Source organism: Anabrus simplex, chromosome 10, assembly GCF_040414725.1.
Source record: "Anabrus simplex isolate iqAnaSimp1 chromosome 10, ASM4041472v1, whole genome shotgun sequence".
In the NCBI taxonomy this organism is placed as follows: domain Eukaryota; kingdom Metazoa; phylum Arthropoda; class Insecta; order Orthoptera; family Tettigoniidae; genus Anabrus; species Anabrus simplex.
Window position 1 is genome coordinate 71,999,448 of NC_090274.1, and position 18,218 is coordinate 72,017,665.

General features: G+C 39.2%; 2 protein-coding genes across 3 annotated transcripts in view; one reads left to right on the top strand and one right to left on the bottom strand.

Annotated features, from left to right (window-relative positions):
• The window catches only part of mRpL53 (mitochondrial ribosomal protein L53), a 44,703-nt gene extending 35,386 nt beyond the window's left edge, over positions 1-9,317 (bottom strand). For both annotated transcript variants that reach the window (XM_068229555.1, XM_067155024.2), the window contains exon 1: positions 9,137-9,317. In XM_068229555.1, the coding sequence (XP_068085656.1) occupies positions 9,137-9,282 (146 nt within the window). In that variant the 5' untranslated portion in view covers positions 9,283-9,317. The remainder of the gene's footprint in view (positions 1-9,136) is intronic.
• AGO1 (protein argonaute-2) overlaps positions 1-18,218 on the top strand; it is a 327,978-nt gene that overhangs the window by 36,807 nt on the left and 272,953 nt on the right. Inside the window, exon 3 of the mRNA XM_067155023.2 lies at positions 13,946-14,080. Coding sequence (XP_067011124.1) covers positions 13,946-14,080 — 135 coding nt within the window. The remainder of the gene's footprint in view (positions 1-13,945; positions 14,081-18,218) is intronic.

The window sequence follows — 18,218 nt, forward strand, 5'->3', positions numbered from 1 at the left end:
TGCGGGTTCGTATTTTAGTTATCTCTGACCGTATTTGATGTTTTTTCGGCGCTAGACCGGACTGCAGTGATTGTGCAGGACACGTGGCGTGTATTTCAATTGATTTTAGTATGCGCTTGACTGCCAGGGCGAAGGAAGAAGAGTTTAAAAAGCACAGTTGATCGGCGAGATGGCAGGAAGCAGTAGTGCCGAAAGTAAGTATTTATTTATTGCGTTTATATTAATCTAGAAGCTTTACCGAATATCGGAATATATTCAATGAAGTGTGTACATTGGTTAGTGAACGTAAATTTTGAAGCTACACCATCGTACATGATACGAGGTTTTGAGTTTTGACACGCACAATTGTGTGGGTCCTGTTTTTCGGATGTTAGTTTTTATTTTGTAAAATAAACTATCAATATGTGTATTGAGGAGCATTTTAGTCAGTTTTTGACATACAAACAAAAATTCACACCTCCAGTTTTCTTTCAGGTCTGTAGATTTTGAAGGACTGTTGAATTACTGCATACTGAGAGAGGGAAATGTAGATTGGGTCAGTAGATTGACAGGAGTAAGAAGATATTCAGCAGAATTCCCCTATGGGCGGGGGCAGTAGAGTAACCTCGATGTCATTAGAGGAGACTAAAAGGGGCCCCAGAGGATCTCAACTTGGGAGCGTGGGTTGGTGATCGCAGGAACCTGAGCTGATTCCTGACATTATTTCCCCTTGTGCCAGGCTTCTCACTTTCATCTATCCTATCCGACCTCCCTTGGTCAACACTTGTTCTTTTTAGACTCAGACGGTATTAAGTTGCGAGGCCTAGGGGGTCTCTCATTTTCCTGCCCTTCATAGCCCTTGTCTTTGTTTGGCCGATACCTCCATTTTTTGAAGTGTCAGATTCCTTTCATTTTCTTATCTCCGATTAATGTTAAGCCTATATCGAGGATGGTTGCCTAGTTGTACTTCCTCTCAAAACAATCATCACTCACTACCACCAATATTCAGCAGAAGAGGCTGGCGAGGTAATCCAAGTAAATTTAACTGCTTACAACAGCATGAAGGAAGTTCAGGACTGTTAATGCCTACTGGGTTCATCTTAAAAAGAAAAACAGTAAAGAGAAATGTGATTCTGTTTAACTGGCTGTTAGACAAAGTTGATGAGAAAATCAGAGAACAGCTCTTGTTCTTCACCTTGCCCTGCACCCTGATCAGCATGGTTCCTTCCTTAAAGTTTCCAATGTGATAAACTTAGTCGCTATTCACATCAAGGGAGTAATTTTTCCTTTCAGTATATAGTATACAGTATATAGTACAAGTTATATTGCAGTTTAAGTATCTTACCCACTCAGAACCTACACTGGCCAGTCACATTACATTTAAATGTCTGTGCCCTAAGACCTGTTTTTTGATTTGAGAGTGAAAAAGCTACTTGAGAAAAGTATGAGTCTTCCAAGATGGCACATACTCCTTCACATTTGTGATGAACAAAACTCCTGAACTCTGAATCTCCATTAACAAAGATATAGTTACGGTTCCTTCAGTCATTGCAGATCACGTTCACTCTAAGTATTTTTTTTTATTTTCCACCTTGTTGATACATTAGTTGCTTAAGGCAACTTATTGGTTAAGGGCCAGTATTATAATACAGGTTTAAACTGTTGGTTCAGTTTAAACTTCGGTTTATCTCTTAGGGCCGTTTTCCCCACATGAGTTTAAACTAGGTTTATTTTAATCTGGTTTAAGTCTGAGTTTAAACTAACATTCATTTTCTCCATATTGGTTTAAACTTTGTGTCAAGTTTAAACTTAGTTCAAAGTTAAACCTTCTATATTGTTGGTTTAAACTGCTGTTTATATACATATTTATTGAACGAATCAACGACTTCCCGCAATTACGGGTTGCCACAATGGACAAAGTAAAGCATATTAGGATAGAGAAAGTTTTTATCATATAGAAATATAGTGATAATAAGGATTTCTTAGATTATGGAGGTCCGAACAGGTGAGATTTCAGGATTTGTACTGATCCACGTATGGTGGTGGTAACTATTCTTTCAATGCTGTTGATGGGCAGGTCGAACTTTTTCCAGAATTCTACGAACAAGGCAGGTATTGTGCCACGAGCACCAATCATTAGGCCGATAATCTCTACTTCATTCAGCCGGTATTTATTTTTGTAGAACGGAATGGTGGGCGCGTAGATGTTCTGTTTTTCAAGATGAACTTCAGTAGACTGGCCGACATGGTGCTCGAATCAGATAGTCGGATCGATAATGAAGCCTTTCGTGTCGTTATCTTTAAAGGCAATTATGTCAATTCGTCTTGTGCTCCCTGTCGTAGACAAACCGTGGACTTCTTCATATACACGGAAGTTTTTGCTACGGAGTTCTTCTGCAATCAGTGATCTTATCTTGTGGTGACGTGAGTTTCTCAGTACTTCGCCGTAGGGGCAAGAACCCAGGACGTGAGCCAGTGTTTCTTTCTCTCTGACGCATCTGCGACAGAGGTTTCCGTCCTGAGTTCTGCCCGGGATAGTTCGTACTGCAGAAACATTCGATGTCATCTTGATTGCCTCTCGCCATTCGCTACAAGAAAGTCCCTGGTGATGCCTAATCCAATTATTGGCCGGTGTGTACTCTTTATACAACTCTACACCGATCCCCTTCTGAGGCAAAGAGCACCAAGTTGCCATTTCACGATTTCTTAGTTCTTGGCGGATTTTTCTTGGATTTGGAAGGTCACTGCCTTTATTGGAGAATCGGTTAATATCTGTGATGTTGAGGGCCTGTAGACAATGCGTCGTTTCGGATGTCAGATCACGCATCTTTAAAACGTAGCTATTGCTGGCTCGGCGAAGAGCGTTGCATGCGCTTATTTGTTGCAGGTGTACTTCCCAGGTTGCTTTGAAAAGTCCGAGGCCTTTGAATCTTAAATCAGAATACAGAGAACTATCGGGTGTATCCGTGGGTAATTGCAAAATTTCCTTTAGGGAGCTCTTTACCATTTTGTCGGCGGTTTTCAGGAAGCTAAGCGGTACTTGTCTAATTTCAGCGGTCTGAAAAGCATACACGAGAGTGGGACTGACTGCTTTGTTCAAAACAGTGAACTTTTGATCTGCCTTTAACAAAGGTGAGGCTGTAAGAGCATCTAACTTCTTGTGCAAGGTTTTTAAAGAAGTGTTTGCATCAAAGGTGTGTTTCGTTAAAAGTGACACCAAGATATCGAATTTCTTCTCTTTCTTTAACAGTGCTGACCTTAAAATTGTCATGAATATCGAGCACTCCGTCCACGAGTTTCCCCTTTTCAATACATATGCCCACACATTTGTTGGCATTTATCTGTAGACCGATTTCCTGGAACAACGTGATAGCGATGCGTGTCAACTCAAGAGCCGCTTCCTTATTTTTGCCAACAATAACTGTGTCATCGGCGAAACCTATAATACTAAGAGGGGGCAATTCTGCAGAAACTGATTTGCCATATGCTTGTAGTAGGTTTTCTTCTGTTATCTCATCAAAAATGAAATCTGTGGCCAAGTTATACAATGCTGGCAATAATGGTGATCCCTGCATAAGTCCTCTCAACAAGCGAATTGGCTTCGTTTTACCCTTAGTGGTTTCGATCTGTGTTGTATTGTCAGTCTGTAGATTGATGATTAGTTCCTTCAGTTTAGATGGAAGTGGCTCGCCAGCTAGTGTTAGATTTAGGTGCTCATGTCCGATGTTGTCAAAGGCTTTTGATATGTCTAGAAAGATCACGGTAACATCTTGCTTATCTGTCTTTGCTGTCTTGAGGAGTCCTCTGAGAATGGAAGTATTTATAAGGCATCCTGGCTGGTCGTTAAAGCCTCTTTGGTGTTCGCTGAAAGTTACAAAGGAGCGCAAATGCTGATCTAATACCCTTTCAATAACACGTCTAATTACCGAACAGATCGTTACCGGTCTCCAGTTTGACAGACATTCGACATCGCCTTTCTTATGTATCAACACGGTTCTAGCACTCTTTAGACACTGGGGTATTTTGCCTGTTGAAAGCATTCTAGTCGCAATGATTGCTATGATTTCGCATACCGTGTCGTCCCTGATGACACGTACTAAGACACGGTCAGGACCAGGAGCGGTATCTACTGCAATTCGACGTGCTGAGGCGGAGATTTCTTCTTTTGTGATTCTGGGGCTGTACGTTTCATCTAGCTCTACACGGTCTACGTCGCTGATTTTGGAGCAGTAATCATGCCTTATATTGGAATTTTCAATGGAAAATAAATCGGAGTAAGTGGCAGATATTTTGGAAATTTCGACGTTGCAAGATTCGGATTTTGGATTAAGTACCCTCCGCACGGCTTTCCTTCGCTGATTGTAGAACTGAAACTGAGTGAGCTGATAGTCATATTTACGTTTTCTTTCTTGGCGTTCTCTCTTGGTCGCACGTTGTGGATTCGAGGACTTGCTGTATGTTTTACCTTGATGTCCGAGACGTTTTCTCCTGGCTTTGTAATATTTCGTAGCGGGGTGTTTTGGACCAGGTAAGAGATGGATAGAGTTACTCAGAAATTCCGACAACTCCCACACGAGTGTGTCGAACTCAGAATCGTTTTCACTGGAGAACTGAATGAATTTGTTCTTCCATTCCTTTAATTCTGACTGGAAAGTAGTCTCCTCTTGAACAGGATATTGCTGCTCAATGGGAATAATATCATCTTCTGACTGAGATACGCGTTGACTGAAGTTGGTTAACAAGATAGTTCGATGTATTTGTGGATGAGAGCGACTAATGTGAATGTTTACACCTCTCGCTCCTTGAAAATATCCACCACAGTGAGGGCATTGGGTTCTTCGTGTATCGGAATTATCTTCCGGTCTGTTCACAGTATCCTCGTTTTGTTCATCTTGTACATCTTCACTTTCTGTCTCGGAGTCCGAATATTTATATTGTGGTCTAAAATTTCTTCCTAACGAAGACAATATTCCCGTGGAGCCCTTAGAAGTAGTAGGTCGTTCCATCAGGGCGTAGTACTGATTCTCATTCTGGCGTAACCTATCTTTATGCTTCTTTCCCATGTGGACAAGCAAGCCTTTATGAGAAAAGGTTTTATCACAGATAAGGCATTTATTTCTTGTTTCTAAATCGATCTCCATTCTGAATGAGGACGGTGGTTAAGCGAAGTGCCAAAGTATCTGTGATTTTCCTAGCAGAAGGGTTAGTTTTGACTACCGGTACTGCAGCACTTTACTAGAAAACATACTAAAATTAAAACCTATTATTAGCATTAGAAAAATGGGAGAATTTATTGAAGTCTTTGGTTAAATAGGAAATAATTTTGATGTGCAAGTGAGGTTAAGAAGCCACATTCCAACAAAAGTTTACAATCTTAAAAAACCGGATGTAACGGAGTTTTTTTGATGGATTTATAATTCATAAGCGAACAGCAAGGATTGTCTAGTATCGAAGAAGGATTCATTTAAAACGTCAACTGCACGAAATAATGCTATTTTGCTAGAAGCAATGATTCTGGTTGCTTTAAGATATGATTCAGCAGGCATTTTTCTTATTAACAACAAGGACCACAGACCTTAAATTGCAGTCTCCTTATAATATTATATACTGTAAAATACTGTTGGTGGTATGAATACTGCAATGTGAAGCATAAAAATGTTCCTACATAAGTCGTGTAATACATCCGCTCTTCATGCGGTGCCTAGTGGCCGTGGTCGCAAAATCGTTAGCTCAGCGTCGTCCGAATCCGTGACTAGACGGTTCGAATCCAGTTTGTCGAAAATACTTTTACCATCAGAATGTTGACCGGCACGGTAGGAGAGGTAGATTATATACTTATAGGATCAGAAAAACAATAAAGTGTTTCATGCTTACTAGTAAACTTGTAATAGAATAAATTATAGTTAAGAATGTTTCATCGTAACTATTGCCAACATACCAGCAATAGAAATATTAATGCTATAGGGAGAAGAGTATTATGCATACAGTACGACATATTGCAAACTTGGTTATGTTATAAACGAATATGGAATCAAGTAATACATCTCCAAATAATACATCCTCAGTGGTCTGTCTGCTGGATCCAAGGTTTGTGAGATTGATCCCGGCCGAGGGCAATGGATTTTAATAGGAGATAGATCCCGAGCATGCTTGGAATTTGTTTACTTGAAATTCACATGAATGTTGATTTTCTGAAGAAAGGAATACCATAGGCAAATTGCTGAAAGACCAGGATTTTAATATTTCAATGTTCCCGTGTATTCCGTGAGACAATACAGACATCAAAAGACACGTATTAGGCCCACGGTACTTGTTTATGGTAAAGCATGACAGAGAAAAATAAGATACCGGTATAAAAGTGCGTTGCAAGAAATTGTAGACAGCAATAGGTAAAATTATATGACACAACACATCGCACAAATGTAAACAATTTATTTATCAGTAAAGCTAATATCCCTCCGAATTTGTTCTTTATTCACTACGTGCGATAGCATTAATTCGTCACAAACAGCTGATATTACAAAAATGTCAGTCATTGAATTACTTGGTTCTGATTGGCCAATTCCAATCGACCATGCCTTCGACTATTCCTTCAGTGCAGCCAACGTTAGCGCCAATGACAGCTCGCCCGTTTAAACTTTTTTTTTTTGCTAGGGGCTTTACGTCGCACCGACACAGATAGGTCTTATGGCGACGATGGGATAGGAAAGGCCTAGGAGTTGGAAGGAAGCGGCCGTGGCCTTAATTAAGGTACAGCCCCAGCATTTGCCTGGTGTGAAAATGGGAAACCACGGAAAACCATCTTCAGGGCTGCCGATAGTGGGATTCGAACCTACTATCTCCCGGATGCAAGCTCACAGCCGCGCGCCTCTACGCGCACGGCCAACTCGCCCGGTCCCGTTTAAACTAAACGAGTGTCAGAAATTGGTGGAGAAAATGGACGCAAGTTTAAACTAGGTACTAAAGTTAAACAAGTTTAATTTATACCAGGTTTAATTTGATTTGGAGAAAATGGCCCTTAGACGTGTATTATAAAACTTAATCTTTAATGTGCAAATTTATTGTAAATAGGACTTAATGAATGACTTAACCTTGAGACAATCGTATAAAAGATGGCTGAAGATGATTGACACAGCGAGTGAAACATGTCCCAATTAACGTTTGTATTGTAATGTCCCTTTAGGACAATAAACATTCTATGTATTGAATTGCGTGGATAATAAATACAAGAATTATAAATACTAGAGAGAGATTTTCTGACTACTTGTGTGGCTTTCAGTCTTATCGGTTTGTCACCAATTATCTGGTTAGACTAGAGAGCCCTATTCAGGAGGCCTTTCTTCAGGAGTACTTGGTCACATTTTTTAATATGGAAAAGGTTAATGAAACTACGTTGCGTTATGGGATTACCTCCACCCCACACCAGTGGGGATTTTGGGGGAAATGTACCGACTTGAGAATTTCATGTCCCTTCGGCTCTTAAGTCCAAGTAGGGAATGCATATTCTCAGTATTACGTCAAAGAAACTGACATTTCCATCACAAGATAGGCCTGTTAGAATAATTCCGTATTGACGGTTTTCACTTTACAAAGGAAAATTTAATATGTCCTCCTATTCAGTACATACATATCCCCATCATTAGATGGAGTAATAACAGTCAAACATGTTTGGACTCGTAAAGTATCTTTACTTACCCACTCAGTACTTACACTGGCCAGTCGCATTTACATTTAAATGTCTGTGCACTAAGACCTGTTTTTTTTATTCGAGAGTGAGAAAGCTACTTGAGAAAAGTATGTGTCTTCCATGATGACACCTTTGTGAAGAAAAAAGAAAATGGAGTAATACAGGGATCTATACTAAGTGTCATGCTGTTTGGAATCGCCATTTCCTCGAACGTTCAGATAATTGATTTAAATTTTCCTGCCAATGGTTTGAGGTTTGAAAACTTCAGTACTATTGCCAATGAACAACACACGTATCTACTGCTGAATTGGTAAAACTCTCAGATGGTGAGTGCCAATCAGTGTTGTGATGGTTTTTGTGTGACGCAGTCAAAACTATGATGAATTCATATGGAATGTCAAACTGTTAGCCTATTCCCATAAGAAGTTAGACTTTGTTCAGGCGTGCGTGCTTGTGTGTGTCCTGATGTATAGCTTTTGGCTCCCATCATTCAAAAGCTTTACCATGAATTTGATAATTTTTAATTGTAGTCATCAGGCTATTTCAGATTATAGAATGGTATTGAGCAATTATATTTGATACAGTAGGCACTTTAATGTCTTAAGACATCTTTCATGCTTATGCCACGTTAAGATTTTGGTGTGGTTACTTAAGAAGCAAGACTTATGAAAGTCAAACAGACCACTTCGCCTAGTATACTGGGCCGTGAAAGCCTAGGTATACCAAGACATTTTATTAAACAATAAGTTATAAGCCTAATCGGTTGTATATAATGTATATAGTATTTTCCCAATATTTTCTGGTGAGTGCGATAGCTCCTAAATATAACAAAAGTATCATTCAAGTTACCAGACTTCACGACACGCCAGAATGACCTGTTCAACTTGCAGAGTAGGCCTATAGGCAAAAGCTCGAGAAGAATTTCCGTGACCACTGTAAAATATTTATTAAACTACGAGCATAGTATAAGTATCAACTTTTACACTCAAGTCTTTAACCTATTCAGGATTCGGCTGTATGTTTGACTGTTAGGTTAAAACATAACCTAAGATTTGTCTGTCCTTGAACTATTTACTATAGTATACACATCTAGCCCGTTTTTTGACCAGAATAACAAAATCAAAATAGCTTAAAGAGTATTAAGACATAGCAAATCCCAGAGTCTGAATTACATTGATTAATTTTCATTAAGATTACAAAATTATACCTCGTTGATGTGTGTGTGGTGCGACAGAAAAGAGATGTTTTGAGCCGCACCTGGTCTGAAATACTGCCAGGTATTAATATCGAAGATATATTTACGGCGATGTCAGAATATTTTTCCGGCTGAAGGTCCAGGTGAATTTTCTTTTCAAGAATGTATCGACTTTTTAGTCTTCTCTTCCGCAAACAATTGCACGTCTAGGTTTTCTGACGTCATGAGAAATGTAAACGGCATGGAAAGAAGAGGAAATACTTTGTTTGACTTACCGCGTGTGATTGCCGTTAGAATCAAATGGATCGAATGTAATTGTTAGCTTCTTGATAGGTTTTAATGTGATTGAGCGCAATTGTTTTGCGATTGCACTAATAAGACCAGCAGACCTGGTGAAGGTTCCTGAAAACGGTATCGACATGTTAGCAGCACTTGCACTACGAGCGAGGTCTTATGGAGCAAGGTTACCAACAAGCAGTAAACAAATCCGTGTGGTTCGTAGTTCTGTCATGTCTTAAGGCGACCTGTAAAACTGTTTCGGGGAAATCGCTTTGATCAGCCTCGAGATGTTTGAATATTTGTTTTGCCGTACAGTTGGAAATCACATTATTCATAATCTTCATTCAAAGAAGAAGAGCATGAAAATGCATACTGCGACACTAACGAACATCTCTCCTGATTTCCTTGTTCGCCTTCTGGTAAGAACTCGATTCATATTAATTGTTGTTATAATACTGATAGGTTCTCTGTTCTTTACTCCCTGGGTTAATCGAAGTTTAGTACGCTGTTCTCATTGAATGAACCCACGTGTTTGTTTGAATTAGAATCGAGGAGGTGTGCGAAGGTATGTTGGCTGCATGTATACGACGAATTTCAACCAATGAGATAGGTCATAAAATGTCGAATGCTTGACGTCATCAAACGCCATGTTGAGATTGTGAAGAAGAGGTCGCCTAGCTCGGGGGGGAGAGACTGTCGTATTTATTTCTTGTGGGTTATTTTAGTATTTATTTTGACAATTGGTGTTAGAAAATGTACCCTGTCGGGCAGCGTAAGTGCACTTAGTAATATCATATCTTGTTTATTTTAAGTAATTCTCTCTAAAGTGTTTTAAAAAAGGGAAGAATGTTGTAGATTGGCACAGGCTAGGCTTGTAAGGTCATTCTTTGTTTGTGAAAGAAACCCTGATGAGGATGCGGGAATTTCTTGTTGATCACCACTTTAGCATTATTTTGAAAGCGAAATTCTTCTGGTGCTCACGTTTGTGTATTTAAATCCGTCCGACGTGGGGGTGTGTGGTTCGAAGTTTGATGACCTTTGGAGAATTCAGTTTTCCCACGGGCTTTTCCAGTATCTTGGCTTCTCGGGCTGATTCATTGGCTTGAGTGTAGTCACTCGTCTAAGGAATTGACTTGAACATTCTTTTGCAATATAGTAGTAAAACGTAACTGTTTTATGATATAACGGAGATGTCACTCTTGAGAAGTGTTTGGTATATTGAATGTTTAGATTTGTGTGTGTTTGTTTACACGTGTTGTGTGTTATACCTGCTCAACGATGGTGCTATGTAGATTTGACGTTACCTCATTACCAGGAAACTTATATTGAATCATGGAAACGTGGTGCTTGCTATTGGAGTTTTCATTCAATTTTAATGGTTCAAAACGATCATTTCACACTTTTTTCTCACAATTAGGTTATTTATCACTGACTCAGAGACTCCGTTGCTCAGGCGGTAGCGCGCCTGCCTTTCACTCCTGGGTTCTTGGTTCAAATCCCGGTCACTCCATGTAAGATTTGTGTTGGACAAAGCGGAGGCAGTACAAGTTTTTCTCCGGGTACTCCGGTTTTCCCTGACATATTCCAGCAACACTCTCCAATATAATTCCATTTCATCTGTCAGTCATCAATCATAGCCCCAGAGGAGTGCGACAGGCTTCGACAGCCGGCACAATTCCTATCCTCGCCGCTAGTTCGGGGCTTCATTTATTCCATTCCCGACCTGGTCGAATGACTGGAAACAGGCTGTGGCTTTTCATTTTCATCACCGACTAGGAAACCGTTTCTAATGTTTTAAAGTGTAACTAGCGAATATGGGTAATAATAGCTATCACTTGGTTTCTGCAGACTATGTAGCATAGTAGATCAGAGAAGTGAAAAGGGAAAATGAGGTTGAAATGAAAACAGCAGTAGAGTGGTGATTTCTGTAATAACTACTCTATAGTTCAGTATGTAGAAATATTCACAGTTGGCTCAACTGATTTTTGGGAATGATACTGTTGTAGAGCAATTGCATTGAATATGAAGGAAAAAAGTAGTTCACTCCCTCATCTTTTCAATCTTCAAGTATGGACGTGAAACTTGGACTGTAAAAGTCAAAGATAGAAACCAAATCAACACTTTTGAAATGTCGTGCTGGAGAAGGGTGTTCTCAATACCATGGACTGCCAGGTGAGCAAATGATTCTGTTATCCAGAAGTTGGAATACAAGACAGATTTAAACTTCAGTGGTGTTCACGCAACATTAGTACCATGGTTACCGCTCGTATCGCTGATATCTACGTGCGGTATGACTGTCCTATGTTTATTTCTCGCAGATGACTCGCAGGCGACGTGATCTAGCGAAGCACAATGCTACCAACCACTCTACTTAGGAACTAGACCGTCAGAGAGCAAAGGGGGTCTGGGGGCATAAGCCCCCATGTTAGAGCCGGAAAGCGGCCTTATGCCTCTAGTTACCTGAGGAAACGCCATTGGTCTGCACTGGTTATGGTAGGGCGTGGACAAGGCCGTACTTTTTTACTTCGCGGGTTGGCAACGCTATGTGCTTCTAATCACTAATGGCAATGACGTAACAACGCATTTTACGACAGCTAATAGCAATGCGCGTAGCCAATCCAGCAATGGAAAATGGCGTGCGTTACTCTTCGTTAGGTTACAAAAGTAAATGTACTTTTTGGGGTGGGTTAGTGGGTCCCTGGCCATGGCAATGGACACATCTCTTCTCTAAAAGGAATTCCACGTAAGTTTTGCATGTTTTATTGTACATCGCCTCCTTATAAAGCTTGCGTGAATATGGCTGAAGTTTTACCCAAGATAGTCTAGCCAAATTGTCTACCTACCAGAAAATCCTGCAATTCTGTGGTCTCATTACAAGGAGAAAGGATAGCAACGTGGAGAATTTAAATGTTCAAGCAAAAGTTTATGGCAAAAGAACAGTAGGACGAGTCTCAAAAGGATGGGTTGATCAAATAAGATGGCCATGAAGATGCAAGATCGCACGGATTGGCATCAACTTATAAGAGAAGCAACGAAACCCTTGGGTCATGATGCTCAGCCATGATTTAACGACTAGAGAGAGTGGTATAGTGTAGACCATCAGTGTAAAGTGTAACTAGCGAATATTGGTAATAATAGCTATCGCTTGGTTTCTGCAGCCTATGTGGCATAGTAGATTAGAGAAGTTAAAAGGGAAAATGATGTTGAAATGATTGTAACGGCTAAAGAGAGAGAGAGAGTGGTGTAGTGTAGACCATCAGTGTAAAGTGTAACTAGCGAATATGGGTAATGACTTGCTTGGTTTCTGCAGGCTATGTGGCATAGAACTCCCGCAGGACTGAATTCTTGCGCCTCGGTATCCGGAAAACGTAAAAGTAGTTATGGGGCTTAAAGCCAATAACATTGATTATTAATGTTTGTACTGTTGCTGCTTGTATTGGCTACATCTTTAGGGTGAAAATCACATTGCAGCACATTGATAGAAGCTTGCCTTTGGATATATTGGCAGCTGTATAATTTTTTTGCAGATATTATGAAAATTAATTAAAATTAAACTTTCATAGTCCAAGAGAGCTTTAGACCACCAGTGTTCATAGTGAAAACTAGATTGCAGGGCTAGTATAACATACAAGGAATAATAAATGTTACGTTGGCTATGCCTTACTGCCTCAATCCACTGGTAATGTATATTATAAAATATTCCTCTTGCAATATCAAGTACAGTAAATGGTAATATTTGTCCTTGTTTTTCCTGTGGTGGTGCAGCAATTCCAGAAATGCCTTGTAGGGAATTCAGTTTGCATGTATCTTTCATCATTTCATTAGCTGCCTACCCCAAAACTTAGAGGACTAATAGGGCTAACCATTGCACTTTGGAGGTGAAGTACAGATCAGATAAGGGAGTGCTATCTAAAAGAATTTAGGCATTTTCTGTGTGATAACTTATCAGTGATATGTCATTTTTGGTTGCCCAGTGTAATCTAGAGATATCCTCAAATGTTAAAGAATATATCTAATAAGATTATGAGCACATATAAATAAAATGCCAGTGATTGAGGTTTTTGCCAGCACAATTATTTTTATTTACTGGTGGGAAGAAAACTATTCAGCAACTTGCGTGGTTGATACCTGAGGGATGAGTTTCTTGCAGACAAGATTGCTGTTCTGATCCTAGCCAAGTCTGATGGGAACATGCTGTAGCTCATAATTTCTTTCTGTGTCAATTTATAAAAGAATCCATGTGTTCAACTCTAACTCTCTCAGATGGTTGAGGCTGGCCTTCTGACCCCCAACTTGGCAGGTTCGATCCGGGCTCAGTCCAGTGGTATTTAAAGATGTTCAGATACTTTAGTCTCATGTCAGTAGATTTACTGGCACATAAAAGAACTTCTGCAGGACAAAATTCTGGCACCTTAGCATCTTCAAGAAAACCACCAAAAGTAGTTAGTTAGATGTAAAAACAAAAAAATAATTACTAATAAATAACATTGCTTTTGGAAGCACTTAATTGCTATGGGACCATATGTGTATTGAAACAAAATGTCAAAATTGACAAAGAACTGCTTGGTTTTCAAATTGCTTGCTGTAATTTCTGAGTAATATTCTAAACTAGTGTGTGTTATTCTACTCAGACTACTGCATGGACAAAATTAATCACTGGAATTGTTTAAATTGATAGTATGCAGTATTTTGTATGAGCGAATAATTAAACATGTTGAATGTTGTATATAATTATGATCTTAATGTTTGACTGTTATAGCTGGGATGAATATTTTGTAGAATGAGTAAGAGAATATTTTTTTCAGCCCCTCCTGCAGGACCTGCTGGTGCCCCAGGGCCTGTGGGCCCTCCTGGGGCTGTGGCAGTCCCCCCGGGCGCTATGGGTCTCGTTCCTCCACAACAACCCCCTCACCAACCACCACAAGCTCCAGAACTGCCAAGTAAGTAACATCTATAGACTCAACATTAAACTTATGTATGATGGTTTCATTATCCAGGGAGTTAATGTACACCTAGCTAGAATCCATAGATCTATAGATTATTCCATAAATGAGGAGAGTAATTTGTGTCCTGATACTGTGAAAGTAAGCTACAGTGATGAGTGGAATTAAAAGTCCATCTAGCCCAAAGCTGTGGATCATTTCCAAGATTCAGTGGATAGTGTTAATGTACAAGATTTACAAGACACAAGTAATCTCGCTTAATAGATGCTAGTTTGTTCACTGATGCAGCTGAATCTGATTTGGCAAAGAAGCAAACCGTCTCCATTTCTGATATCAGGAATTCTTTAGCCAAAAGGGTGAATTCTACCACGTCCAAAGAAGGAACTTGGATGTAAAAAATTATGATTTTTCACAATACGCAAATGATTATGAAACGAAAATATTTGCCAAACGTTACCCCTATTTTTCCATGGTAGCCATGTTTATGACATCATAGTTCATAGTCAGTACATCCCTTCAGTTTGTTTATGAAACTATGACATCACAAGCCAACATCTGACATTTAAATTTGCAAAAAAACACAAACCAAGCACTCAAATGTATTACAGTAGAAAATGATCATTTCACAAAACTGACACTGATGATATAAATTCACCATACAATAAAAAATATCAAGTTTGAGAACGAGAAACTTTTGGAGAAACAGAGTTATTAAATAAAATGCCGAAATATGTACTCCAGCCCCGTACTGTAGTTTTGTCCGGTATTGCACCATCAGCTGGGTGTAAGACATGAGCTTCTGTGACATCAAACACATGGGTGGAAGTATTATCTGCGCACTTTTTAGTGATAGATTTACACCCTAGTGCTGAAGTGGTCGACTTCGGTTATCTTCGAGATTCGTATGGGCAACCTTTGAAACAAACTAAGAAAAGCTTATCATCGCTTTGCGACATCTGGCGTACACTTTAAGTACTCGTACTGTTGTTATTTACACAGCAAAGCCAAACTATAGAATTCATGCTAGGAACACGTTTCGCAATGGGAAATGTTATATAGTATTATATATTGTGTGTGTGACACAGTTGTTTGCTTAAAATAATAAAGGTTTATAAAATTCATATCCATCGATCATATTATCGATTCAGTTCAGATTTCATTTCCATTCAGTTGGCGGTATTAACAGAACCCTTCTTACTTCTCCAACGAGTACAAAAATCTATCACTAAAAAGTGCGCAGATAATACTGAGCTCATACCACGAATAAAATGGCGAGGTTGGGAAAATAGCAAACAAGGATAAACAGGGGTCTAGTGCTACACTCACTAAAACATCACTAGTTTGAATAAATATATTAAATGAAATCAATTAAAACACACAATCACAGTTGGAGAAAATAACTTGCATCATTAAAATTAGATTGGAAATATATCAAGCAAGAAAAATTATAAGAAGTAGTTAATCAAGCTTAATTCAAGTTGTAACAACGCTTTAAATCAACACACAACCTCTCAGGTCAATTCGTGATAAAGATGATGATGATAGTAATATTTAAGCCCCACACAAATTAATTCAACTAAAAAATTGTTAAATTTACAAATGTTTGACACCAAAACATTAGCAATGTCTGACACCAAAACATTAGCAATGTCTGACACTACCGTGACACCTATCATCATATTACCCCAAAACAGTGAGCAGACGCTCCTGTAATTTTAATTGGTGGTGATCAAATGTTAGATATTAAATCCCATGTTCACTGTCTTTTTTGACCAATCAGAAGATCTACATGTAATATTCCATAACAGAAGTTCAACAGTGCAAACATTAAATAAAACTTGGGAGTTACATAATGGTAATTATTATTATTATTATTATTATTATTATTATTATTATTATTATTATTATTATTATTATTATTATTATTATTATTATTATTATTTTTATTTCCCTTGTCACACACCAAGGCCCAAGGTGAAGTACAATTTCAATAACTTGGTTTTAAACAGAGGTCCACACCAAGTAGTTTGAAAAATTCACGCCAAAATAATATTAAATACAACACTCACATTTTCAATCCATGTTTGTTTACATCCAATTCACCCTGTTTTATATATGAGGGGTTACCAAAAAAAGGATTATTTTTGAAAAGCTATGTATTTTCAAATTTTTCAAATAAACACTAGCTACGAATTGCTCCAAATGGGCCATAGCCTTAATCGTAGCATCGTCAGCATCACTTGCACTTATCACAGAATTCAACACGGCTAGAGCAGCAAGCATATCATTTTTCCGCGGAATAGTTGCCGCCTGCGTCGTGTTTTTGTCGTTTTCAGCATCTGATCATCGTCCCGCTCTTCTGAAGTAGTCTCCGCATGGTCTTTGCCGATACACTCGGCGAAAGTTTACCGAATCAGACTTTTGCTGTAATTCTTCACATTCATCTTCATTGTCGTCTTCTTATCCTTCTTCTACTTCATTTAACGAACCAAAACCACACTTAACGAAGCAGTTTTTGATAGTCGATGAAGGAATAGCATCCCAGGCAACTGTCGCACTCCGCATTGCATCCATCACGTCCACTTGCTTATTTCTCCCGTCTGTATATTTACTAGCGGCTCCACGGAGAGATTAACGCACCGGGCACGATTCGGAGATGAAAGTATACCTTGATCTAGGGGCTGCAAGTAGTTCGTAGTGTTGGTTGGCAGAAAAAGAAAACTCACATGTTTTAAAATTAAATTATGTTTGTGTGCAGCACACTGATCTAACAACAGAAGTACTTTTCTGTCCTGGCATGCCATTTTGCGCTCAAAGCATACCAGCCACTCCTCAAAAATTTTGCCTGTCATCCTGGAATTTTTAGATGCCCTGTATTTGCACGGAAAGTGCCTGGTTCCCTTAAAACATCGTGGCTGCTCGAACCTGCCTATGACGAGGGGAGGAAGTCTCTCTCTTCCGTCTGCATTGGAACACGGAAGGACTGTGACCCTATTGTTGTAATATTTCCCGCCATGGCACTTCTCTCCTTTAAAACCATAATTCCGTTTGGGCTCAGCATTACAAAACAATGCAGTCTCATCGGCATTGAAGATATTGTTCAGTGCATACGAATCGCTAGTGTTCACTGATTCTGCTTCTCCGCACACTGCCTGCCGCATTATATTGTGCCGTTCCTTAAAACTCTGAAGCCACCCGTTTCAGCACTAAAACTCCAGCCCCATCTTGGCGCCAGTTCATTGCCCTCCCGTTAATAATCTTGCCATCAACAGGGATATTGTTCGCTCGATCATGCCGAAACCACTCGATCAATTCCACATCCAAATCACCCTGCATTTCTTGAGCTTGTATGCTTTAACGATTTTTTAAGAAAGTTGAAAGCGTAGATACAGTAATTCCAAAGTCTTCAGCTATTTAGTTTTTTGTCCTTTGTTGACCTCCCTTATAATTTTCATCTTTTCGCTCAGTGTCTTGAAAGAATACTGACGCTTAGCCGTCTCGCAACACAGAAAGGGAACGCCTTAAACTAAAATACCATAATAATAAACTAAAATGCAGTATAAATACAATAACTTTGAAGTTTATAACTGCACACTAAAACTTAAAGTAAAATAAGTAACTACAAGAATACAAAAGAAGTATGATTTCACTTGATCTAGGCAACTCTGAAGCACGCACACTGTAGGCACACGAAAGTCAAAGTTTGGAACGATACCCCTGCACATTCCGGAGGACGTGTTCTATTGTGACGCGGAAAATTTTCAAATTAAAATTACGCTAAAATATTATTTTTGGTTACGTGAACGATGTTGATCCAAGAAATATCACTGTAATATTTGTCACAAACGAAGGGTAATCATTGATTTACTCAAATAAAGTCTCAAATCCCAGGTTGATTAAGAAATACATAGTTACTAGCAAGAAATATGTATACGTATTTACTGGCTGTAAATAGGAGTCCATGGTGTTGCATTCCGCTGCTTGTGCCGTCTTTTGTTTCTTGAGTTCCAGGGCTGACACCGATGAATGGGAGTGCTATGTCTGCGATTTTTGTTATCTTTGGCCGTATGTCTTGCATTCCGCTGCAGGTGCCGTCATCTTTTTTTTTTTTTCTTTTTTTTTTTCCTTGAGGTCC